General features: G+C 39.0%; 1 protein-coding gene across 1 annotated transcript in view; it reads left to right on the forward strand.

Annotated features, from left to right (window-relative positions):
* The window catches only part of CUBN (cubilin), a 324233-nt gene that overhangs the window by 140403 nt on the left and 157730 nt on the right, over positions 1 to 26100 (forward strand). The window contains exons 30-32 of the mRNA XM_066279340.1: positions 2331 to 2505; positions 3971 to 4140; positions 25852 to 26011. Coding sequence (XP_066135437.1) covers positions 2331 to 2505; positions 3971 to 4140; positions 25852 to 26011 — 505 coding nt within the window. The remainder of the gene's footprint in view (positions 1 to 2330; positions 2506 to 3970; positions 4141 to 25851; positions 26012 to 26100) is intronic.

Genomic DNA, 26100 nt, shown 5'->3' on the forward strand with positions numbered 1-26100 from the left:
GAGCCTGCACTCAAGCTGGCGACCTCGGGGTCTCAAACCTGGGTTCTTCTGCATCCCAGTCCGATGCTCTATCCACTGCGCCACTGCCTCGTCAGGCCTTAATTTGTTTTTTTATTATGATTTTCATGTCCTCTTTTATGCAGTTGAAGTTCTAAATTCCTTGACTATCCTTAAAACCTCTATTTAGAACTCTGTACCTGTTAGTTTGCTTTTGCTTGTTTCCATTTTAATTCTTTTTCTGTTCTTGTTCTTTCACTTGGGACCTCTTTTTTGTCTCCTCGTTTTGGCTGCTTCTCTGTCTTTGTTTCTCTGTATTAGGTAGAGCTTCTCTGTCTTCCAGGCTTACTAATGTAGTAAGTGTCCTGTAGGGTCCAGTGTCACAGCCTCCCTATTCACCTGAGCTGGGTACTCCATGTGTGCCCCCAGTGAGGGTTGTGTACACCCTCCTGTTTTACTTGAGCCTTCATTGCTGTTGACACCTCAGCAGGAGAGATTTACCCCAGGCTTACCTACTGTGAGGACTGGCTCACACTACCATAGAGTATCAGCTGTGCTGGGTGCTACTCTTTTGAGATTTTAAAAAAGTCTGAAGCATGAGCCAAGACAAGCCATTTGTATGGAAAAGCCACTGGAAATAGCTTGTGTGAACCTGCAAGTTTGTAAAGTAGAGTTTCAGGGAATCATCAGAGCAAGGCTAATAGCCTTAGCCAGGTTGATGGAGGCTCAGATATGGCACCTGCCTTCCAGCTCTGTGGGGTAAGGCTTAGAAAAAGAAGAATAGCCTTTGCGAGCACTTCTGTCTGGGTGAAAGCTGCCCCTCTAGCTCTCGCCTTGGTGGCAGACCATTCAGTTTCTGCCTGCATGTCCCTGGTTCCTTTCAAGCTGCTGCCCTAGCACTGGAGCTCAGAGGAAGTGAGTCTGAGTAAGTCTGTGTATGGGCCCTTTCAGAGGAACACCTGGGACTCCAGCCACCCTCTCATTCAGACACAACCCCCACTGGTTTTTACAGCCAGAAGTTATGGGCTCTTCTCTTTCCAGCACTGGAACTAAGATGGGGAGCCTAGTGTGCAGCTAGGACCCCTTGCTCCTCAGGTGAGACCTCTGCAGCTGAGAAGTCCCTCCTTATTTTTATCTCCCATACACGGGTATGGGACCAGCTCATTCAGAGTCTCCAGTTTTGATGTGGCTTCTTCTTTAAATCCCTGGTCTTAAGACTTCCATTCCGCTAGACATCAAGAGGTCCTGAATGATGGTTGTTCTGATGTTTCATTGTAATTTCGGTGTGGTTGTGGGAGAACATGAGTACTGCATTTATCTATGCCCCCATCTTGACCAGAAGCTTAATTTTATTTTTCAATATCTTCTGTTGATTTCTATCTTCCCCACATTCTCCAACCCCCTCCCTGAAATATACACGTGTAAGCGGGGCTTACTGGCGATGGAGAAATCTGTCCATGAGGTATACTGAAGGCCTGGGCTGGGTTGGGCCAGACTTGCTTGCAAGATGAGACCAAGGGGCACTTGAGGGAAGAATGTGCTCCAGGGGTGTTTAGGGCCTAGTCAGATAGATAATTTTAAATTGAAGGAGCTTAGGTCTGAAGACAACTGAGATGACTTTAGGGGAAACCATCCAAATACTGAAGCAGAATGCATGGGGCAATTCCTGAGCAAAAGTTGGACACCCTTGGTCATGTTCCTGCAAGTGGGCATGCTGGGAGTCAGAACAGAGAAGAATTCCTTTCCTGAGGATACCACAGAACACACCAAGAGAGGTTATATTTTTACCTGCCCTGAAGAAGCAAAAATATTAATTAAATGGCTGATCTTACAAAATACTGAGATTACAAGTGGAAAACCCTAAAAGTATGACTGAGAGATCAATAGCTTTTAATGCACTTAATTTTCACAAACAAAAGGGCTTCATACTAACCCTGTTCTAATGGGCCCAGAAAAAAAAAAATCTGACTTCATACTGCATTATCTGCAATGCGTCTGCCAAAGAAAGCAGGAAGTCCTACAGAGATATGAAAAAGAGGAAGAGCGGAGATAGGAAGATTCTGGAATCATCTACTCAGTTCAGCTCTACAATTATGGCTTATAAAACAAGCAGGCATTTTGTGGGTGGCTGACCTTGTGTGTTCCCAGGGCACAGGGAGTGCCTTTGACAGTCTAGCTCAAGTTTATAGTTCATCCCCACCCAGGGAGGCTGAAATTCCAATTTCTAATGATAATAAAGTCCAAGAGCTGGTGGTAAAAGTGAGTCAGCAGAGGGCTGTAACTACTTAAATATATCTCTTAATTTGAGAACCTTTTTCTACATCTTATTCTAGATTTATGGAGGCCCTGACTTCCACTCTCCCAGAATAGCCCAGTTATGTGCCCGAAGATCATCTGAGAATCCCATGCGCGTCTCCAGCACAGGAAATGAGCTAGCAATCCGATTTAAAACTGACAGCTCCATAAATGGGAGAGGCTTCAATGTCTCATGGCAAGCAGTGCCTGGAGGTGAGTGAATCAAAGAGAAATCTCAAACTACTTACGTGAAGCCCTTATTAATCTCATAAAATTATTGGAGAGAGGTACGAAGGCTACACCCTGACAACTCTGTGTCTTCTCAAATCGCTGCTTTGGCATATACATTTTCATAAAACATGGGATAGAATTTAATTTCTGAAGAGTCACAGTGTATGTGAGAACAAGGACCATAAACGAATCTATGTTGAGAGCAGAAGTGGGTTATTGGTTAAACTCACTCCCTCTCTAAAGAGTTGTGTCTGTTCACCAGCCTTAAACTAAGGCATCATCAAAGAGGTAAATTACTTTGTGCCACAGTTTCTAAATTCTTTTTTGAATTCTTGGGAAATGCCAAAGCTGTAAATGTTAAATTTGTGAATTCCAAGGACTTGCCAGGTGTTAGATAGTGACACTCTGCCCAAGAACTTAGGCAGTCTGAGTAAATTATCTGTTGCAGATTGTTAAAATAAAAAACAAAAAAATTGATGCACAAATTATCTTAGCAGATGTTAACCTGAACAACTACTCATAATAGCCACATTTATTGAATGCTTACTATGTGCCAGGAACTTTTCTAACTATTCTATAAGAATCATCTCATTTCATCTCACAATCAGGGAAGTTCCCTCACAGTGAGGGAAGTTCATTTCATATACTCATCATCATAAAGAGGAAATCAAAGCTCAGAAAAGTTAGTGACTTCTGGAAAATGCCAAAGCAAAAGATACCTTATGGCCCCACTTTTGCAATGAAAAAATACTATAAAAAGTATATCACATCTTTTCTGAAGTCAATAATGTAATAATTTAATAAGAATTATAAATATGTATTAATTAGATTACCCCATAATGATTTATAGTTATTAGAAAATAATACTAAATTTTTCTATTTATATCATCATCAATCCAAGAAATGATGGGTCAGAGAGGTAGACATTGATAGGTACTAGATAATGTCATAGGAATAAAAAAAACCTGAATAACTGTACCAGGTCCATAATATTAAGTTTTAAAAGGCAGATATTAAGTTATTTATAAAAACATACACTACTGAATTAATCAAAATTCTGGGAAAGAGATGTGTTAATCTTAAAGTTTTTAAATTTTTAGAGAACCATGATGAGACATTTCATTGCTTTATGAGAACAAGATTCCAAAAAACAAACAAAAAAACAAAACAAGATTTCATTTGCACTTACTTTCCAGTCTTTTTAAAATAACACTTGGCATCAGCATTTAAAGTATTTGAAATATTTTCTCAGTTGTCCTTTTTTGTTTTGTTGGGATGAATGAATTAATGGTAGATATTCATATCTTCAAAATGTTTAGCATAGACTACATAAAAGTGGTAGTCAGACAAAGTAACGTATTGTCTAACTCTAAGGTATCAGGCTATGAAGTAATGTTTTATGCATCATAGATTTCTCTCATTATTGGACTGTGTTTTCTATCTGCAGGTTGTGGTGGTATTTTTCAGGCTCCCAGTGGAGAGATTCATTCTCCAAATTATCCCAGTCCTTATAGGAGCAACACTGACTGTTCCTGGATCATTCAAGTGGAAAGAAATCACCGTGTTCTCTTGAACTTCACTGACTATGACCTGGAACCTCAGGACTCTTGTATTATAGTAAGTGACACAAATGTCAAGCATTTGCTAGAGTCAATCCTGGGTCACAACATTGCCATATGAACATATTTGGCAAATATCAGTATATATTAGTTATGGGTATTTTCAACATCAAATCATAGGAAACCTACCAAATGGCAACTTACAATATGATGACATTTATTTTTTACCTATATACAAATCAGGAGATAAACTCAGGGTTGTTTAGAAATTCAGTTTCTTTTCTACCATTCTTACTTACTGTGTAGACTTTTTGTTTTATATTTGTTACTCTATGGTCAAAAAATTGCTGCAGTAGCTCCAAATATTTTGTATGAATTAAAATCTTGGGAAAGAGAAGAGAAATAGTGTTCATTGTTTCTATTTTGTATTTTTTTAATCAAGAAAGAAAAAATTTTATAGAAGCCCCTTACATACCATTATCCAGAATTGGGGGCAATAGAGATGAGGAAAATACAGTGGAATGGAGGAATAGATCGATTATAACCATTTTAAATCAGTTATTTTTAAACTTCTGGAAGTTCTCATAAGGCTTTACTTTTCTTGATATCACAATATCTTGATCTGCTATTTGAGCAACCTTCTAACAAGACAAACTATATTGGGAAATGGGGGTGGAAGAGAAGGAATATGGTTATTAATTGGTTAGATGACAAAAAGGTCCTATTACTATGAACAACTTTAATACAGTCTCACTTAAAACTAATGCTATATGTGTAGTGTATGCATAAATAAGGTTATATTTTGAGATTTTCTTTTTTGTTTTAATTTATTTTTTTTTATTTTTTATTTTTTTTAATAAATTTTTATTAATGTTAATGGGATGACATTAATAAATCAGGGTACATATATTCAAAGAAAACATGTCTAGGTTATCTTCTCATTAAATTATGTTGCATACCCCTCACCCAGAGTCAGATTGTCCTCTGTCACCCTCTATCTAGTTTTCTCTGTGCCCCTCCCCCTCCCCCTAAATCTCTCCCTCCCTCCCTCCTGCATCCTCCCTCCCCCCACCCCTGGTAACCACCACACTCTTGTCCATGTCTCTTAGTCTCGTTTTTATGTTCCACCAATGTATGGAATCATGTAGTTCTTGTTTTTTTCTGATTTACTTATTTCACTCCGTATAATGTTATCAAGATCCCACCATTTTGCTATAAATGATCCAATGTCATCATTTCTTATGGCTGAGTAGTATTCCATAGTGTATATGTGCCACATCTTCTTTATCCAATCTTCTATTGAAGGGCTTTTTGGTTGTTTCCATGTCTTGGCCACTGTGAACAGTGCTGCAATGAACATGGGGCTACATGTTTCTTTACGTATCAATGATTCTGAGGTTTTGGGGTATATACCCAGTAGAGGGATTGCTGGGTCATAACTTAGTTCTATTTGCAGTTTTTTGAGGAACCACCATACTTTCCTCCATAGTGGTTGTACTACTTTACATTCCCACCAACAGTGTATGAGGGTTCCTTTTTCTCCACAGCCTCTCCAACATTTGTTATTACCCGTCTTGTTGATAATAGCTAATCTAACAGGGGTGAGGTGGTATCTCATTGTAGTCTTGATCTGCATTTCTCTAATAACTAATGAAGCTGAGCATCTTTTCATATATCTGTTGGCCATTTGTATTTCTTCCTGGGAGAAGTGTCTGTTCATGTCCTCTTCCCATTTTTTTATTGGATTGTTTGTTTGTTTGTTGTTGAGTTTTATGAGTTCTTTGTAAATTTTGGATATTAGGCCCTTATCTGAGCTGTCGTTTGAAAATATCAGTTCCCATTTAGTTGGCTGTCTGTTTATTTTGATATCAGTTTCTCTTGCTGAGCAAAAACTTTTAATTCTGATGTAGTCCCATTTATTTATCTTTGCCTTCACTTCTCTTGCCATTGGAGTCAAGTTCATAAAATGTTCTTTAAAACCCAGATCCATGAGTTTAGTACCTATGTCTTCTTCTATGTACTTTATTGTTTCAGATCTTATATTTAGGTCTTTGATCCATTTTGAATTAATTTTAGTACACGGGGACAGGCTGTAGTCGAGTTTCATTCTTTTGCATGTGGATTTCCAGTTTTCCCAACACCATTTGTTAAAGAGGCTTTCTTTTCTCCATTTTGTGTTGTTGGCCCCTTTATCAAAGATTATTTGACCACATATATGTGGTTTTATTTCTGGGCTTTCTATTCTGTTCCATTGGTCTGAGTGTCTATTTTTCTGCCAATACCATGCAGTTTTGATTATTGTGGCCCTATAATATAGTTTGAAGTCAGGTATTGTAATGCCCCCAGCTTCATTCTTTTTCCTTAGGATTGCTTTGGTTATTCGGGGTTTTTTATAGTTCCATATAAATCTGATGATTTTTTGTTCCATTTCTTTAAAAAATGTCATAGGAATTTTGATGGGAATTGCATTAAATTTATATATTACTTTGGGTAATATGGCCATTTTAATTATATTTATTCTTCCTATCCAAGAACAAGGAATATTTTTCCATCTCATTGTGTCTTTTTCTATTTCTCTTAGCAATGCCTTGTAGTTTTCTTTATATAGGTCCTTTACATTCTTTGTTATGTTTATTCCTAGGTATTTTGGGTTTTTTTTGTTGCAATTGTGAAGGGGATTATTTTTTGAGTTCATTTTCTAATATTTCATTGTTGGCATATAGAAAGGCTATGGACTTCTGTATGTTAATTTTGTATCCTGCGACCTTACTGTATTGGTTTATTGTTTCTAGTAACCTTTTTGTGGAGTCCTTTGGGTTTTCGATGTATAGGATCATATCATCAGCAAAAAGTGATACCTTTACTTCTTCTTTTCCGATATGGATGCCTTTTATTTCTTTGTCTTGTCTGATTGCTCTGGCCAGAACTTCTAGCACCACGTTAAATAAGAGTGGAGAGAGTGGACACCCCTGTCGTGTTCCTGATTTAAGGTGGAAAGTCCTCAGTTTTACGCCATTTAATATGATGTTGGCTGATGGTTTATCATATATGGCCTTTATTATGTTGAGATATTTTCCTTCTATACCCATTTTGTTGAGAGTCTTAAACATAAAATTGTGTTGTATTTTATCGAAAGCCTTTTCTGCATCTATTGATAAGATCATGTGGTTTTTGTTCTTTGTTTTGTTGATATGGTGTATTACGTTAACTGTTTTACGTATGTTGAACCATCCTTGAGATTCTGGGATGAATCCCACTTGATCATGATGTATTATTTTTTTAATATGTTGTTGTATTCGATTTGCCAGTATTTTGTTTAGTATTTTAGCATCTGTATTCATTAGAGATATTGGTCTGTAGTTTTCTTTCTTTGTGCCATCCTTGCCAGGTTTTGGTATGAGGGTTATGTTGGCCTCATAAAATGTGTTTGGAAGTATTGCTTCTTCTTCAATTTTTTGGAAGACTTTGAGTAGAATAGGAACCAAGTCTTCTTTGAATGTTTGATAGAATTCACTAGTATAACTGTCTGGGCCTGGACTTTTATTTTTGGGGAGGTTTTTAATAGTTTTTTCTATTTCCTCCCTGCTGATTGGTCTGTTTAGGCTTTCTGCTTCTTCATGACTCAGTCTAGGAAGGTTGTATTGTTCTAGGAATTTATCCATTTCTTCTAGATTATTGTATTTGGTGGCATATAGTTTTTCATAGTATTCTACAATAATTCTTTGTATATCTATGATGTCTGTGGTGATCTCTCCTCTTTCATTTTGGATTTTATTTATTTGAGTCCTGTGCCTTTTTTCCTTGGTGAGTCTTGCCAAGGGTTTGTCGATTTTGTTGATCTTTTCAAAGAACCAGCTCCTTGTTTTATTGATTTTTTCTATAGTTTTTCTGTTCTCTATTTCGTTTATTTCTGCTCTGATTTTTATTATCTCCTTTCTTTGGCTGGTTTTGGGTTGTCTTTGTTCTTCTTTTTCTAGTTCCTTAAGGTGTGAAGTTAAGTGGTTTACTTCGGCTCTCTCTTGCTTGTTCATATAGGCCTGAAGTGATATGAACTTTCCTCTTATTACTGCTTTTGCTGCATCCCAGAGATTCTGATATGTCGTATTTTCATTTTCATTTGTCTGTATATATCTTTTGATCTCTGCGCTTATTTCTTCTTTGACCCATTCATTTTTTAGAATTATGTTGTTTAGTTTCCACAATTTTGTGGGTTTTTCCCCCTTTTTTTTACAGTTGAATTCTAGTTTCAAGGCTTTATGATCAGAGAATATGCTTGGCACAATTTCAATTTTTTTAAATTTGCTGATATTGTCTTTGTGGCCCAACATATGGTCAATTCTTGAGAATGTTCCATGTACACTAGAGAAAAATGTATACTCTGTTGCTTTGGGATGAAGTGTCCTGTAGATGTCTATCATATCCAGTTGTTCTAGTATTTCATTTAAGGCCACTATATCTTTATTGATTCTCTGTTTGGATGACCGATCTAGAGCCATCAGCGGTGTATTGAGGTCTCCAAGTATGATTGTATTTTTGTCAGTTTTTGTTTTAAGGTCAATAAGTAGCTGTCTTATATATTTTGGTGCTCCTTGGTTTGGTGCATATATATTAAAGATTGTTATATCTTCTTGATTCAGTGTCCCCTTAATCATTATGAAATGGCCATTTTTATCTCTGAGTACTTTTTCTGTCTTGTAGTCAGCATTATTAGATATGAGTATTGCTACACCTGCTTTTTTTGGGGGTGTTGTTTGCTTGGAGTATTGTTTTCCAGCCTTTCACTTTGAATTTGTTTTTATCCTTGTTGCTTAGATGTGTTTTTTGTAGGCAGCATATAGTTGGATTTTCTTTTTTAATCCATTCTGCTACTATGTGTCTTTTTATTGGTAAGTTTAATCCATTTACATTTAGTGTAATTATTGACACTTGTGGGTTCCCTATTGCCATTTTATAAATTGCTTTCTGTTAGTTTTGTATCTTGTTTGATTCTTCTCTTTTGTTTTTCTATCATTTGTTTTTGTTTGTTTGTATTCCATACTTCTTTCCTCTGTTGCTACCTTTTTTAAGTCAAGTGTTTTTGTGGTGGTTTTATCAAGGGTGGTTACCATTAAGTAATGAAAAGGGTACCTACCATATTCATTGTAGTACCCTTTCTTGTGAGTATTTCTGCGCTTCATCGTCCTTTGCTACTGTTAATCTTCATCCTTTCTCCCCCTTTTTTTTTCTTTTGTTGTCACAGTTTAAGTTTGGTTTTATTGTTTTCTTGGTGGAGCTGTTACTTGTGGTTATGTTTTCTTTTGTTCTTTGAATCTGGTTGGAAAACCCCCTTTAGTATTTCCTGGAGTGGGGGCTTTCTGATGATAAATTCTCTCATCTTTTCTGTATTTGTGAATATTTTTATATCTCCTTCGTACTTGAAGGATAGCTTTGATGGGTATAGTATTCTTGGCTGAAAATTCCTCTCTTTCAGGGCTTTAAATATTGGGGTCCACTCTCTTCTAGCTTGTAGAGTTTCTGCTGAGAAATCTGATGATAATCTAATAGGCCTTCCTTTATATGTTGTATTCTTCTTTTCCCTGGCTGCCTTGAGAATTTTTTCTTTGTCATTGGTTTGTGTCATCTTCATTATGATGTGCCTTGGAGTGGGTTTGTTGTGGTTAAGAAAATTTGGTGTTCTGTTTGCTTCTTGAATTTGAGGCTTTAATTCTTTCCACAGGCTTGGGAAGTTCTCATCTATTATTTGTTTGAGTATATTCTCCATTCCATTTTCTTTCTCTTCTCCCTCTGATATACCTATTATTCTTATGTTATTCTTTCTGATGGAGTCAGACAATTCCTGTAGGGCTTTCTCGTTTTTTATTATGTTTGAGTCTGTTTCTTCTTCTCTCTGTTGTGCCTCAAGTTGCTTGTCTTCTATTTCACTGATCCTGTCTTCTATCTGGGCTGTTCTATTAGCTAAGCTTGTTACCTCATTTTTCAGCTCTTGAATTGAGTTTTTCATTTCTGTTTGATTTGTTTTTATAGTTTCAATTTCCTTGGTAATATATTCTTTGTGATCGTTGAGTTGTTTTCTGATTTCCCTAAATTGCTTTTCTGTGTTTTCTTGTATATCTCTGAGTATTTTTAAGATTTCTATTTTAAATTCTCTGTCATTTGGCTCCAAGGCTTCCAATATGTTAAATCTTTTCTCCATACATTTTTCCACATCTATTTGTGTTACCTCTCTGTCTTTTGTATCCATAATGTTCGATTTCCTTTTTCTTATTGGCATCTGAAGGTGATCTTGATGATAGTGTTAATTGGAATTAATAAAAAATAAAAAGGAAAAAAAAGAAAAAAGAAAAAAGGAAAATACTCCACACAAAAAAGTAATAATTTATTATTTCCCCCTTTTTTCTTTCTTCTCTTCCCCTCCTCTCACCTCCTTAGGGAAATATCGTGGTGACCTGTGAATTATATTATGCTAAATGGAACAAAAACTGCCTATAATGGAGGGCCTAATTTGGGGTGAAGAGTTCAAGGGGCAAAAAAGGGAGTAGGGACCTACTAAATACAAAAAAAAAAGGGGGGGGGGGAGAAAATCTTAGACAAGCATAAAATGATTTGCTTGTAAGTGATGGTCGACTAAGAGATATAATGAGAGGGATAAGAGGGAAACAGAAAAAAGAGAGAAAAAACAATAATTAAAAAATAAAAAAATAAAAATAATAAGTAAAAATCTGTTGTATTAAGTGGAGCGAAGACTAAATTCAATGGAGACTTTGGGTTGGGAGGAATGCTAGTGAGTTAAAAAGCAATGTAAAAAGTGCCCAAAATGCCACAAAAACAAATAGAGGAAAACCAAGAACAAAAGCAGAAGAAGAAAAAAAAAGAACAACAACAACAAAAAAAACCCCACACAAACTTGAGTCCCAAATTAAATAATTTTTTCTTGATTGAGGCTTAAATGGGAGGAAAAGTAAAAGGAGAAAAGAAGAAATGAATAGAAAGGAAAAAATAAGAGTAAGAGAGAAACGAAGGAAGAAAAAAAGGAAAGGAAAAAAAAAAGAAAAGGGGAGAGAGTGAGAGTTAAGGGTTTTGGAGTGTAACCCTAAAGGAGAGTTAGGATGAAGAAAAGAAATAAAATGTAACACTCATGGGTAGTGTAGTTCAAGAAAAGGGTAGCATAAGATGGGCAGAGAGTAAAAGGACTGAGGTGGAAGAAATAGAAATAATAATAAAGGCAATAAGATAGAAGAAAGAAACAACAACAACAAAGAATTAGTGGAACAAGTTATAAAGTCTGTGGATTTTTCTTGATTTTGAGAGGTTAACTTCTTCCTTTTTTCTTTTCTCCCCCTCTTCCTGGTCGGTGACTCTGTACCCCAGGTTCTGCCCCTGTGTCACTCTTAGGTAGGAATTTGCAGTTGATGGTATTCTATGACAATGTCATATAATTGGCTTTAGTCTCGCTGGTAGTCAAGGCTTGTTGGCGTTTGCAAAGTCCAACAATGAGAGAGTTTGCTTTTCTGGAGTCTCTTTCCTAGTCTCCCCTTCCTGAATTAGCAGCCTGGTGATCCAGCTATGAGGCTGCCACTGCTTCTGTCTGGGGAGTAAGAGGCTCAAAGAGCTGGGAAATCCCCACTCTATCCTCACTCAGCGCAAGGCTCTGGGTAAGGCTCTGGCAGTCAGAGCCTCCAGTGTAATCAGGTGGGGCTGGGAGTCAATTGTTGTCAAGGTGACTGTTGAGCGCCTATCATTCAGTTGGACCACTCAACCCGGGCTTTCCACACTTGGTAGCCTGTTTTGGCTGGGAAGAAGAAGCACTAGTCTCTGTTTGCTTTATGGATCTTAATATCTGCCAAGTCCCTCTTGTTAGGTATATCCCTGAATATGGAGGCTCTGTCAATCAGAAGTTGCCCCCGCCCCTTTAGCGAAAGGCATTGAAAAATATCACGCCTCTTGTCTTGGATCGCTGAACTGGGAGAGATCTTATCAATTAGAGCCCTGTGGGTGCGTAGATTTCGTGGGTTAAGCTAATTTCAGTGATTGGATCCACAGCTGTGCTCCAGAAAGTATTTCAGGCTGTCTGCGCGCCCCTTCCCCCAGCGCTTGATTGTTAACTTGAATGGCTGGGTGAGGTGCCCCGCCCACGGAGAGAATCTCCTGACTAGGAAAGACAGCCTTGGCGCCCCTCCCGGACCGCGGCTGGGGGGGGGCGCGCGCACGCGGGCGGTTTCTTGGCACGCCAGTGGACGGGGACCAAGGCACGGGGCCCGCGCGGGGTTTCTCCGCACGCCTGTGTCCGGGGACCGCGGCACGGGGCGCGAGCGCGGTTTCTCAGGGTATGCTGGGGCGGCCGCCAGCGCCCAGGCTGCCGTCCCCGAGTGTGGGCAGGCAGCTGCACGTGTGGGTTGACTCACCACAGGTGTACTCTCTCCTCAGCAACAGTCCTTTTGCTTTCAGTGTGTGTGGAACTCCGGAATGCTCCGAGGATAAATTTCTCTGTTTCTAGTTGATAAATTTGTTGAGATTTTGGGGAGATCTGTCGGACGCGCTGCTCACGGCGCCATTTCCGTGACGTCACTCCCTGTTTTAATTTATTTTTTAACAAAAGCTTTTCCATCCATTTTTTCAGTTATTAATTTATTCTTACCTTTCCTTTTCTTTATTCTTTTTTTAAATTTTATTTTAATTTATTGGGTGTACATAGATTCTAGTGTCCCCCTGAATACCTCCCCCCTCCCCACCCATTGTTCCCCATCCCCCTTGCCCTCCCCCCGATTTTGCTTTTCTGCTCCCATCCTATCTTCCCCTTTCCCTCTGTCCGCTTTCCCTCTAGACCCTTTGTTTTCCATCTTTTATTTGCATTTTTAATACTTTATTCAAATACCAAACAGATTCTCCTAGCTAATTTATATTTCTTTTTTAGTTTCTTGGGACTGCTTTTGCCTACAGGGCATTTGCTCATCCTGAAGGAGTTAGAAACACTTCTGAGAGCCTCTCAGGGCAAACAGGATCAAAGTTTCAGTCCAGGGCCTGAATAGTGTGGAGGTCCCAGCACACCATCCTGAATCCTAGGTAAAAGAAAGTAGAACAGCCTCATAGAGACTGCATCTTAGCTTTAAGTCACCTTAGTGGTCTCCAAAATCTCAAGCCATAGAATAGTATAAAACCCTGCATCTAGGCATTGGACATGCAGTAAAAGGAATTTAAAGTCTTTGAAGGGAGATAGAAATCATCCTATACCTCATTTCTACCAATAATTTTTCATATACAATAGCCAGTATACTATCAAAGATATTCATGTATATGAGATGACAATGACAATATAACATAAATAAGATGCAAGATTAATAACAGACAATGGAAACAAATACACTGATATACCAGATACTAAAATTATCAGGCCCAAATTGGTAAATAGCTATTGGTTACTAAGCTTAAGAAGGTAAAAGTCAAACTCTAAACATTTAGGAAGGACTGCAAACTATAAAAAGTTACATTGCAAAAAAGAAAAAGAACTAACTGAAAATTTATAACTGGATAACTGCAATAGTTGAAATTAAATTTTCTGTGGAAGTTTTCTTTTCTTTTTCTCTTCATTTTTTTTTTGGACATATTAGACAAATTGGATAAAGATGAAGAGAGAAAAGTGAACTGAAAGATCAAAGGAAACTATCTGGCAAAAACATGAATAAGCGAAAAGATAAAAAATAAAGAGGAGCGATTAAGACACACAGAGGACAGATATAAAAATATATACTTAATTGTAATCCCAGGTGCAAAAGAGCAGAAAAGGGAATAGAAGCGATATTTGAAAACCTAACGATTAATTAAGACTTTTCTTTTTTTCTTTTTATTTTTTTTATTTTTTTATTTTTTTATTTTTTTTTTTTCATTTTTCTGAAGCTGGAAACAGGGAGAGACAGTCTGACAGACTCCCGCATGCGCCCGACCGGGATCCACCCGGCACGCCCACCAGGGGCGACGCTCTGCCCACCAGGGGGCGATGCTCTGCCCATCCTGGGTGTCGCCATGTTGCAACCAGAGCCACTCTAGTGCCTGAGGCAGAGGCCACAGAGCCATCCCCAGCGCCCAGGCCATCTTTGCTCCAATGGAGCCTTGGCTGCGGGAGGGGAAGAGAGAGACAGAGAGGAAAGCATGGCGGAGGGGTGGAGAAGCAAATGGGCGCTTCTCCTGTGTGCCCTGGCCGGGAATTGAACCCGGGTCCTCTGCACGCTAGGCCGACACTCTACCGCTGAGCCAACCGGCCAGGGCCTAATTAAGACTTTTCTAAAACTGATGAAAGACATCCATTTACAGTGAAATAGAAGATTCCAAGGAACCCAAACAGCCACGCAGAATAAATAGAGAGACAAAAAACATACTTATCTAAGAAATATAGATAGACAAATAAATAAATAAGTAAATAAATAGAAAAAATGTTACATTCAGTCAGGGGAGTTGGTACATGGCAAACAGATTACCTTTTAAGAAGTGACAGACTGAATGCTGATTTTTCAATAGTGATAATTGGAAGCAAAAAGAACAATGAGATGGTGGTTTCAGTTTTAAGAAAGAAAATAACTGCCAATCAGGAATTCTTTATCCTCCTAAAGAGCCTTTAAAGATGAAGGCAAAATAAAACATTGAAGCAGAAGAGGGACCTTCAAGAGAAGTTTGAATGGTCCAGAGACCAACTGTCTACCTCACAGTTTTTTGCCTGCAGTGGGCATTTCTCTATCACTTGTTCCCCCACCTCCTCTTGTATGGTGCTAGGTAAGGTTTCTTATCTTTGATAAAGCCCATAAGCCATAGAATTCAGCATACAATGGAGTGTGAACCAAAGAAAACCTCGGTCAAAAGTACTCCCAATATGGATGCATTATTTCCCTCCTATGGCCCTGAGTAAGATTTTCCACCTACCTGAGATGAAAATACAGGGCCAAGCTTTCTATTAACTGCTTCCATCTCTCAGGATGCAGCTGGGCTTGACTTAGCTGTAGCAAGAGGGAACAGACTGGAGAAAGTGAAACCTCAGATCTGATCTGGTCAGAGGCATGGACACAGGAACATAAACCCAAGACAGATGCTGGGAGGAGTCCAGTCTGGCAGATATGTGTATATATGTGTGTGTGTAAACAGTGGCCTGTGAACACACACACACACACACACATACACACACACACACTAAAAGTAATAGTCCAAACTAGTTGTTAGAATCAGAGAGTTCTGTATGAAGTAGTTGAAGTATCCCACCAGCTTGCAGCTGGGTCCTTCAGAAGCTAATGCCACTAAGCACTTGAGTAACACATTGATATACAAGGTGAACCACACCAGAAGGTGTGACACCATAGTACCATGGTTAAGAAATCTAGCTCTATGATGGAGCGGACCTGGAATTGAGTCCGGATTTTGCCATTTTCTAGTTGTGTTGCCTGGGAGAAAGTTAATCATTCCATCCTGGTTTCCTTAACTATGAAATGGGGATAGTAAGAGTATCTGTGTCAGACTAGATTTGTTGTCAGAGTGTTTGAGATTATGCAAGTGACCTGCCTATCACATAGAAAGTTCTCAATTCATCCTAGCCATAATCATAATGATGTTAATTATGAGTGCCCTCAGAGCCATGTTCAGTTAGCACTGACCAGAGGAAAATGGTGTGACCTACCCGTAGGGGCAATGGCCTCAGGAACCAGGATTTCTCACTTCTCATCCTGAGCCTTAAGGTCTTCAGTAAAAGAAGAACCTATGTATGAATCTCTGTCATAGGATAGAGTTTAGCATTTAGTGTCCCTGGGACTCAATAAATTGTAATAATAATCAGGAGAAGACAAGAGTGATTCATTTAGGCCTGGAAACCAGAGAAGATTTCAGACTAAAGATGACATTTAAGTGACAGATTTTCACTGGCAGAAACGTGGTAGTGAGGCCAGGAGAGGATGCTTTAGGGGAAGAATGAGGGAAATTATGCACAGGAGTATGAACGTGGACAGACATTCGAAAATAAGAAAGGAGAGTGTTGTGCCTGGAGTGTAGCTATATGCTGGAGAGCACATGGAGACCAAGGGTCAAATAAAGGTCAAAAAAGGACCGATAGTTTGTCCCAATTGAACAAACTATTTTATGCACTATGAAGAATTTGAAATAATCCTATAAATAGTGTTGGGTTGGTGAAAGTTTTCTGTAAGACAGAGGAGTAATATGTTAAAACCGTGTTTTACAATGATAACAAGCAGTTGTTACAACGTGCTTGGCAGAGAGAGAAAAACATAGTACGAAGGCTGTTTGGGATGCACTGGGGAAACTTGCTCAGTGGCCTTGGACACGGAGAGAAAGGCCATATTGGAAAACTCTTAGAGAGATGTGGTCACCAAAACTTAGGGGCTAATTACATGGTGAAGGGTGAACTGAGCAATAGAGATAGAGGAGTTGAGACCAGTTTTGTGAGAACAGGTGAGTGGCAATGCCATTAACTGAGTGAGTAAAGGGGTAGACTGCTGAGTTGGGAAACTTGAAGTTAAAGGTCTATTCCATGTCCTTTATAGAGTTCAACACATGAATTCAATGCTCCAGATGGGGTGTGAGTTAGACATAGCCGTATGAGGATAATTTCTGTATATCTGGATGGTTGTTAACACCACAGAAGTAGGTATGGTCATCTATAAGAGTATTTTGTAAAGACAAAAGGACCAAGTAAGCTCTTTGACAAACACTGATATTTTAAGGGCAGATGAAGGAACAGAGGAAAAGGAGACTGAGGAGGATACTCAGAGAGGCAGGTGGAGAACTGGAAGAGAGTAGTAGCATAGATTGAAATAAAGACACTGGATTTGGTCTTTGATGATGACCTTGCAAGGACCAGGGTGGTGTGCATAGTAGTGGGAGACTTTGGATCACAATGGGTTAGGAGTTGCAGGAGCTTCTTAGCTTTATCCCACAATTATGGAAGTGAATAATATAAAGGGAAGATGAGATCAATGGAAAGCTTTTTATTATTTTAATGATGAAGAAGCTTACGTATGTCTAAAGAACAAAGTGCTCGTGGAAAAAGCAACTGAATGTGAGAGGTAAATGGAATAACTGATACAGGCATGTTATTAAGGCAGAGACCTAAAGAAGAGACAGATAGGTCCTATAAGTTTCATACTTTCAGAATGAGAAACTGGAACACATGCCTAACAATAAGATATTTTTTACTTAAAAATATATTGAAAATTGCACAAATCATATATAAACCAAATCATTTTTTGTTTTTATAATTTATAAATCATCCTTAAAAAAAGATAAAGAAATGTAAAAAAGGACTGTTCAGGTAAATCAGGGTAGAGATCTATTGTGTATGGTTGCCAAGTGCACTCAGTTATGAAGGTGAGAAGTCAGTAGAACTTTGGATCCAGGTGGGCAATGTCCTGGCAAGGCTGGACGCTTGGCTCCAAGTTATATTTAGTCATCCAGGGATTCATGAAGGCAGGTATTGAGGCACCAGTCATCTATCCTTTATAGCTAGATGGACACTGGATGGGAAACGTACCTTAAAGTCCAATATCTTACACTATATCTCTGCAGTTTCAAGTCATACAAAGCCAATCATTCATTCTGGAGACCTGAAAGTTAATTTCATGGTCCTGCTGCTTAGCAGAGCCATTAGCAAAGAGAAAAATATTCAGCTGCCAATGATGTTGCCAGATAATGTTTGTGTTCATGGAATTTTTAATAGACCTCCAGTGTACTATTTCATACTGAGGTAAATTGTGCTTGGATGAGACCAGCCATCATGTTTTTTTTAAACTCCCATAACAATTTGGGTTGTCAGAAGTGGAAATATTTTTTAATGTTTATTTTTATTAATTTTAGAGAGGGGTGAGTGAGGGAAACATTGATCTGTCCCTATATGTGCCTTGACCAGGGATTGAACCGATAACCTTTGGGGCGATGCTCTAGCCAACCAAGTTTTCCAGCCAAGGCAGATGTGAAAGTATTAATTTGAATAGTCATTAGGGTTAATAATCACAAACACAAAGATACATAGACTCTTATGCTGGAAGAAGAGAGATTGGAGATGTTACACTGTCATCTCCTTATTTTAGAAATAAGAAAATAGATGTCCAGATGGGTTAGCACCAACACCAGGTAAAAATTAATAGCAGGATCAGCACTAAAATGCAAGCAAGCCTAAATTAATAGCAGGATCAGCACTAAAATGCAAGCGAGCCTAAATTAATAGCAGGATCAGCACTAAAATGCAAGCAAGAATAAATATTTTAGTAAAATATAAAAATTATAGCCTATGTGCATGGAACTAACTGGCAAAATAAAGAACAACTGAGAAAATAGGGAGTGAAAATAAAATTAGGTTTACTTTGCAACCATGGTGAATTCTCTTTCAGATAAAGCCAGTACAGTATAAGGAAAAGTGCTAGGATTTCCCATTTGAAAGGGGCAGTGTCTCTGCTCCGAAGTAGGATGATCTGCTCCCATTGGTCTGTTCACTCTTCCCTGTCAGCTAAGTGCTAGGCACTGCCAGGCACTGGATTCTGGGCGTGGCACCACCAGTCACTCTCCTCATGGCCTGAAGACCTTCGAGTCTTAATTTATAAACTCGAGTACCTGTGGAACCCAAGCAGAGAGAAACTAATGAAGAGGATTCTGTTGAGAGCTATATTTATGGGTAGAAAGAGAACAAAGTGGGAGTTGAAGAAACGGACACTGAGGTTCGGGCAGTGTCAATGGCGGGTTCATTCCAGAGGTTACAGTCAAGACTCACACACACTAAACTTCAGGATACCCTCTGGGGCACAAGTCCATCAAGCACTGGATAGAAACATAACTTTATATTCCACTTACATACAGAACAGAGCTCTTCCTGTGGTTGGCCTAGATCCCAGTGGCCCCGAGTGGAGGCAGGATAACCCCCAGGCAGCCCAAGCCATCACTCTTGGTTTTGTGAAACTAAAGGCAAAATTCAGCAAACAAAAGAAATGATGAAAATTTAAAAATGGAACAGTAATACACAATCTTCTTCTCCTCTCATATAACCCACAAGGGCAGTCTTTGTATTTCCAAGGCACAAATCTGTTTGATGCAGGAATTACTAGTAAATGCATGGCTAAATAAAGGAATAAATGAATTTTTTGCTGTCTCTATGCCTGCAATGATCAGTGGAAAATTGCAGGGGATGCATTTGGGAATGTGTTGTGCAGAGTTCACTCCCTGGCACAATTACTGATAGACAATCTCACTATTTTAGCCACTTGAGAACTTAGATAACATCGCTGAAGTGCGTTTTCTAGAATTACATGCTGCTATAATGAAAAAGAGAGAAACTGAATTTTCAGACTTCTATTGAAATGGTGGTGACATCACGGGAACAAGCTAGACTTGCACTCAAGTTTCAACTAGTTTGTTAATAGATTTGCTCCATCCCTTTAGAGTGGCCAGTTTAATTAACCTCAGCAGCTCGTGAATGATACATACACATTGTAATTCTTGTTAAGGCTGCAGTGGGACCCACTGGTTAGGTGTGATTCTGTATGGTCAACACGAAAATGGCTCCATTATGTTTCCTTTTAGGAAGGCTGAGTTTTAAAGTGACCTCCGACTGACAGTTTAATTGCTTAATTAGTCTCTCTTCTAAGCCTGAAATTCATGTAGCCCTACAAGCTCTTATTGATCTCTGGGAAATGCTGCTTATAGCTCAGTGTGAGAGCAGGGAGCAAAGTAGTTCAGCAGCCCCCACCCCCCACCCCACCCCTAGGACTCCGACCTCTGGTTCCAGCATCCTCTTTGCTCAGCACAATGGAATGTCTGCCTTGTGAGAACCAGTGAGAAGCAGATAAAAGCAAGCAAACCACAGTCCCTCTCATTCGGAGGAAACATATGCTAGGGATCACCAGGCCTAGTACAAAGAAAGGGCACGTGATGAGTAGCCGTTTTCTTTTCTGAAGCTTTTTGTACTGATTTAAAAGAAAGAAGAAAGAAAGAAAGAAAGAAAGAAAGAAAGAAAGAAAGAAAGAAAGAAAGAAAGAAAGAAAGAAAGAAAGAAAGAAAGAAAGAAAGAAAGAAAGAAAGCAGAGTGTCTGGTTTGAGCTGAAGAAAACCAGACACCCTCACCCCACCCCAAAGCTGCAGTGTCTGTTGTTAGGAACAGTGTTTGACAATAAGGTCCAGGGTGGAATGGGGCAAACACAGAGAGCAGTTTCCACATTTTGCTTTATTGTTTTAAGACACTACCCATGACGTGTTTCCTTTTCAAACACCGATCATTTCCAAAACAGAGCAAATAGGAATAGTAGACCTCAGTGTTCCGAAGACATGATGGAAACAATTCTTCCTTAAATATTTGTTGTTTTACAAATAAATCCAAGACAGAAATCAATCTCTCCATCCTCATTTTTTTCCCTCTCTCTTTCACTCTTCACCACAGAAAACTTAATTTTATTTGATATTTGAGGATGATCTCAGATGACCTGTTTCATATGTTTAATTTGTGATTTACTTTTGATAACCCATTTTGCATCCCAGCACCAAATTAGCCACCAGAAGCCGTGCCAACCCTTCACACCCCCGAAGCCAACCTCAGGGGGCTGAAGTCGCAGCTCTCTCTCTGCAGGCACAGGTTTTGCTTTGTTTTGTTTACATGTCAGCTCAGAATCTCCTTTCCTTGTTTGTGTATTTGTGAATAAAATGAGCTTTTTAGCTTTCTTTTTATATTAACTTTGGAGTCACTGCTTGGAACAATTGCAAATTATTAGACTTTATCATCCCCTATAAAATTTGAAAACTGAGTATGGTAATGTAGAACAAAGGAATAAGAGTGACAGCATCCATGAGATGCGTGACTGGATTTTACTTGGCATTCAATTTCAGAGGACCATAGCTGGAAAATACCACTGCCCAAGGAAACTGATGCTTCCTACTTTCCCACCCCAAGGAAAAGCTGCCAGAATGAGTAATATTTTCATTTCCGCCCTCATATTTATGACTTCAACAGCTTGGATAATTTCCGGAGGGATTCCCCTCCCTATCAGTTGATATTTCCTCTGTCTTAGAGCAGTTCTTATTCCAAAATGGGAATTCCCTCAGCAGCTACACTACCATATGTAACGTAGGAAAATATTTCATGGACTCATCCTCAGAATTGACTTTGCATCCTCATGGAATGATCTTCTGTACCCTAAATATTTTATTCTTCACCACATCCCCCCCCCCCCCGTAAGCCTCAAGACGATCTAAAAGAGTACACATGTGTGCAAGAAGGAGTTAAAAATGAAGTAAAGAGTAAAAATCAGGTTGAAAGCCAAACTGCACCAGGGGCCAAGGTGAGAAAAGAGGCCATGCTGAATCAAACACTGAAGCTGTAGATTCAAGAATAGAACTGAGTTGAAGAATCAGGGATATAAATATAGGTTTATTTAGCGGTCCTCAACACTGTGCCCTTTGTTACAGAGTCTGCTAAGTTCGCTGTGCCGGGAATCCCATGCATGTTCAGTGGGATGGATGGAATGCATGACAGGTGCCAACCACTCTGAAATCAAGGGAGCCCCAAATAAGAATTTCTAAAGCGCCACTATGGATGCTTTGCTGTGGGCCTGGATAAGTAGGAGGAGACTTCCATTCTGCTTACAGAGCTCCCACAACCATCTTTTCAGTAGGCCATGGGCATCTCGCTTAGTTTTGTGGTCTCATGGTCTCTCAATATCCCATTCTCAATGAATGAATGATACTTGATTTTGTCTTCTCAATTGGTTTAACGATAATTGATCCAAATGTTGGATGAATGGGATCAGATGGATACTGGCTCTCCACTACTCAGTGTGACTGCGAGCAAGTTACCTAATTATATGTTTTCTGAGCCTCAATCTTACCAACTGAAAAATAAAAATTGTAAGAAGGATTGAATTTTTAAAAATGTATTTAAAGCAATTATCACAGTATCTGGTACAGATGAGTGTTAGCTGCTCCTCCTGATTTTTTTGTTACTACTACTAAAACTATGTTAAAGGCCTTCACTTATCAAAAATTGCGAACCTTGAGCACATAGAACTACAGAATTAAATTCATAATCCTCAGTTTACTAATAACTATCATCATTAGTTTATTAATAGATTTATTTTGTTTTATTTTACTTTTTAAAATCTTAAGATATATATTTTTTTCACACATTCTTTAATATATCATCTCAGTGAATTTTGTCACTTCGTAAGGGTGTTATTTTGATACCCTCCACAAGATCCACAAATGACTTAAGAAAAAAAAACATAATAGTGCATAAAATGAAAATAGAAGCATAGTCATGTACATTTATAATTTCTTTGCATGAAAAGCTAACGCTGTTCCTGGCCAGATAGCTCAGTTGGTTGGAGCATCCTCCAGAAATGCAGAGGTGGCCAGTTCGACTCCAGATCAAGGCACATACAGGAACAGCTCGATATTCCTGTCTCTCTCTCTCTCTCTCGCCCCCCCCCCCCCACTAAAATGAGTAAATAAAACTTAAAAGAAAAGCTTGTGCTGAAGCGTTGTCACACTTTGGGGATTGCAAAATGTGCTGTGTTTTGCTTTTGAATTAAACATAGTTTCTGGCCCTGGCTGGTTGGCTCAGTGGTAGAGCGTCAGCCTGGCATGCAGGGGACCCGGGTTCGATTCCCGGCCAGGGCACACAGGAGAAGCGCCCATTTGCTTCTCCACCCCCTCCCCCTTCCTCTCTGTCTCTCTCTTCCCCTCCCGCAGCCAAGGCTCCTTTGGAGCAAAGATGGCCCGGGCGCTGGGGATGGCTCCTTGGCCTCTGGCCTAGGCACTAGAGTGGCTCTGGTTGTGGCAGAGCATCGCCCCCTGGTGGGCGTGCCGGGTGGATCCGGTCGGGCACATGCGGGAGTCTGTCTGACTGTCTCTCCCCGTTTCCAGCTTCAGAAAAATACAAAAAAATAAAATAAAATAAAATAAAAATAAACATAGTTTCTTCTTCTTACTCCAGGTTGTAATAATTTCCGCCCACACATTTAGTTGGTTAATTTTCTCCATAAGCCAGATGAAGGTTAGAAAAATGAGAAGATAGGAGATTCCATAGGAATATTTTCCCCACCTACTCTCCAACAACATTTGGGGATATATTCCACATTACTGCAGAAGCCAATGTTCCTTTTTGCTGCCCCTCAGCCATGTGTTTCGGGCTGTAAGTAATGAGCTGCGGGAAGGAGTCACCAGCCTCTCAGTCAGCCAGGGTTTGAACGGGAGGAGGGGGCTGTGGCTGAAGCGCTGTGCACTGCAGCCTTGTCAGTCACTTGCTCTTTATTTTTCAAATGGAACGTCAGTGATTGTGTGTCTTTATATACTGAGAATTTTTAAAGTATTGGGATGCTCAGCTTTCCTTTTTTATCACATTCTACATTTTTTGAAAGAATGCATAGCGCAGTGTCAATTATTTGGAGACTGAATTGAAGAGGGTACAAATTTAGGCAGGGAGAATTTCAGGCGTCCTGGGTGCCTTAGGAAAGATGTGATGAGGTCCCACACCAAGACACCAAGAAGAGGCCCTGTGGAGCAGGTGGTGGGAAGGCGTCCAGGAGATATACATCAGGGGAGGACTGACAGAACGCAGGCTCCACTGGGTAGGGGTGGGGGTGGGGGTAATTACGGCAGAAATCCAAACTGGCTTAGCAGTTGGAGACATGCTTTGAGGCAAGAAATGATGGTGAAAGAATTAGGGGGAAAGGGAGATGACTTCAGCTTGAGATGTTCACTTTCAAGATTTATGGGACCATACAAGCCATAGAGGTCTGGAATGCCATTGGAGATATGAGCCTAGGGCAGGGAGAGAGGTCTATTACAGTTGTAAATATTAGTCAACTAACAAATATCAAGGAGATCTTAAAACAGAAGCATATCCATTTGACTTGATACATTCCTGTCAGACAACAGAAGGTTGGATGGAGTGGCAATAATCTCTATCCTGGCCGAGATACTGCAGTGCTGTTATATGAATAGCATATCGTTCTGTCTTTGTATGTGATCATTTACATGTCTGATTGACTAAACACTTAAAACATTTAAAATATTTATATTATTTAAAAATTGTACATGCTCTTCATGTTACATTTTTAAAATACAGAAAAGAAAAAATACAAAATTAATGAAATACATAATATTGCAATATAGAGACAAGTATTAAAAGTTTGGTTTATTTCTTATACAAGCATAAACATAAACCATGTACATGTGCACTTATATATACAAAAACATAGGTAGTTGAGGTAATACTGCACATCATTTTGTATCCTGCCTTTTTTTTACTTGACATTATTTAATACATTTCTTTATAAAGTATTATCTTTGGCTACAATCAATTATATGGATGTACCAGAATTTAGTTAGCCATTAGCTTGTTATTTACCACTTAGAAAACATTAAGTCTTCTTACTATTATTATAGAAATGCTATGAAGAGCATATCTATATGTGAATCTTAGTCTACATCTCTGTAATTTTCTTTATATAAATTCTCTTTTCTTTATTGAAAATTTCATTATGCAACTTTCAAGTATATAGAAAAGTACCGCCTACACAATGCATATAAAGTATATAATGACCAAAATACTCTACTGGCCAGAATTGCCAAATATTAATATTTTACCATATTTGCTTCAAGTTTTTTTCCCCCCAAAAGAAATAAATTGCTAAAAAGATAGTAAAGTTCCATGTGTAGCCCACAAAACAACTAGATTTTAATTTCATATTTTAATCCCACTCTGGTAGTTGGTCAGTTAATGCATCTATTCTTCTTAATTGATACCTTGCATTGGACAAAATAAGATTTTCAAATCTTTACTCTAGAATCTGGCTGTCTGGCTCATGACATGCTCCCTCTCAGAAACTGTGGGCTTGGCCACATTAGATTCTTCATGTATCTGTTGTTCTATTGTTAAATATAGAGGGATTCTTGGGAGGAGAAAATGGGATAATGTATGTGAAGGGCTGAATTCAGTTCCTGGCACATAGTAAGCTCTTAATGAGCAGTTGCTACTATTATTATCACCCAAAGAAAAGAACTCATTTACCCTGGTTTACATGTAGGGGCATTAAAAATTTCACATCAGACACGCAGTTCCAAAGGAATGAGCAAGCTTCAATTTCACTAACCAATATAGTAATTTTGGGTGCATATAATGTAGTAATTTGGGGTGCATATAATGTAAACTCTATTCCATTGGTAAGTATGGGAGGTGACCTAGTCCCAACATAGTACTGAGCAGACACAGAACCCAATATATTTTCTTAATTTTTCAGGTAATTTTCTAACTCAAACTCACATCATTGTATTGTTTGAATGAATTCTGCCATTTCTCTTCATTCTTGACCATGACCCTATGAAGAACATAAAAGTGCTAATGAATAGTTACTCATCATTATTTCTCCTCAATTTGCTCCTGTATCCATTCTTGCATCAAACATTTTCAGTACATGTTGTGGGTATGGCCTATGATGTGACTGCACTGGAGTCAGCGGAGGAAGTAGGTCTGTAAAAGTGATGGTATTCATAAAGACATCCGGAGATCTATTACTGGTCCTGACAGAGACGCTTCTACTGAAATCCCCATCGTGCCCCTAGACATGGCCAAAGACTCACACATTCCCATGGAACTGTGTGACATGACAACAGAATAAAGCACCCAATCCAGAAAATGTGTTGTTTTCTGCTCTCACCAATGTGCAGATAGTCCATGGAACAAGGACCTTAGAGATGTGAGTATGAAGTTTTGAACCATCATTTTCTCTGTTGTCTTTCTTTGTAGGCATATGATGGTCTAAGCTCCGCAACTAGCCGCCTTACCCGTGTGTGTGGAAGACAGCAGCTGACCAACCCTGTCACCTCCTCAGGAAACAGCCTATTTGTGAGGTTTCAGTCTGGCCCTTCTAGACAGAGCAGGGGCTTCCGAGCTCGTTTCAGACAAGGTAGGTACCTGGGTTTCTCCAAAGTACAGGCTATCACCCTTAAGTGCCCTTCTTGGTGCTGCAATAAAATGAGACTGATTTTTGGAAAC

This window comes from Saccopteryx bilineata, chromosome 5, assembly GCF_036850765.1.
Source record: "Saccopteryx bilineata isolate mSacBil1 chromosome 5, mSacBil1_pri_phased_curated, whole genome shotgun sequence".
In the NCBI taxonomy this organism is placed as follows: domain Eukaryota; kingdom Metazoa; phylum Chordata; class Mammalia; order Chiroptera; family Emballonuridae; genus Saccopteryx; species Saccopteryx bilineata.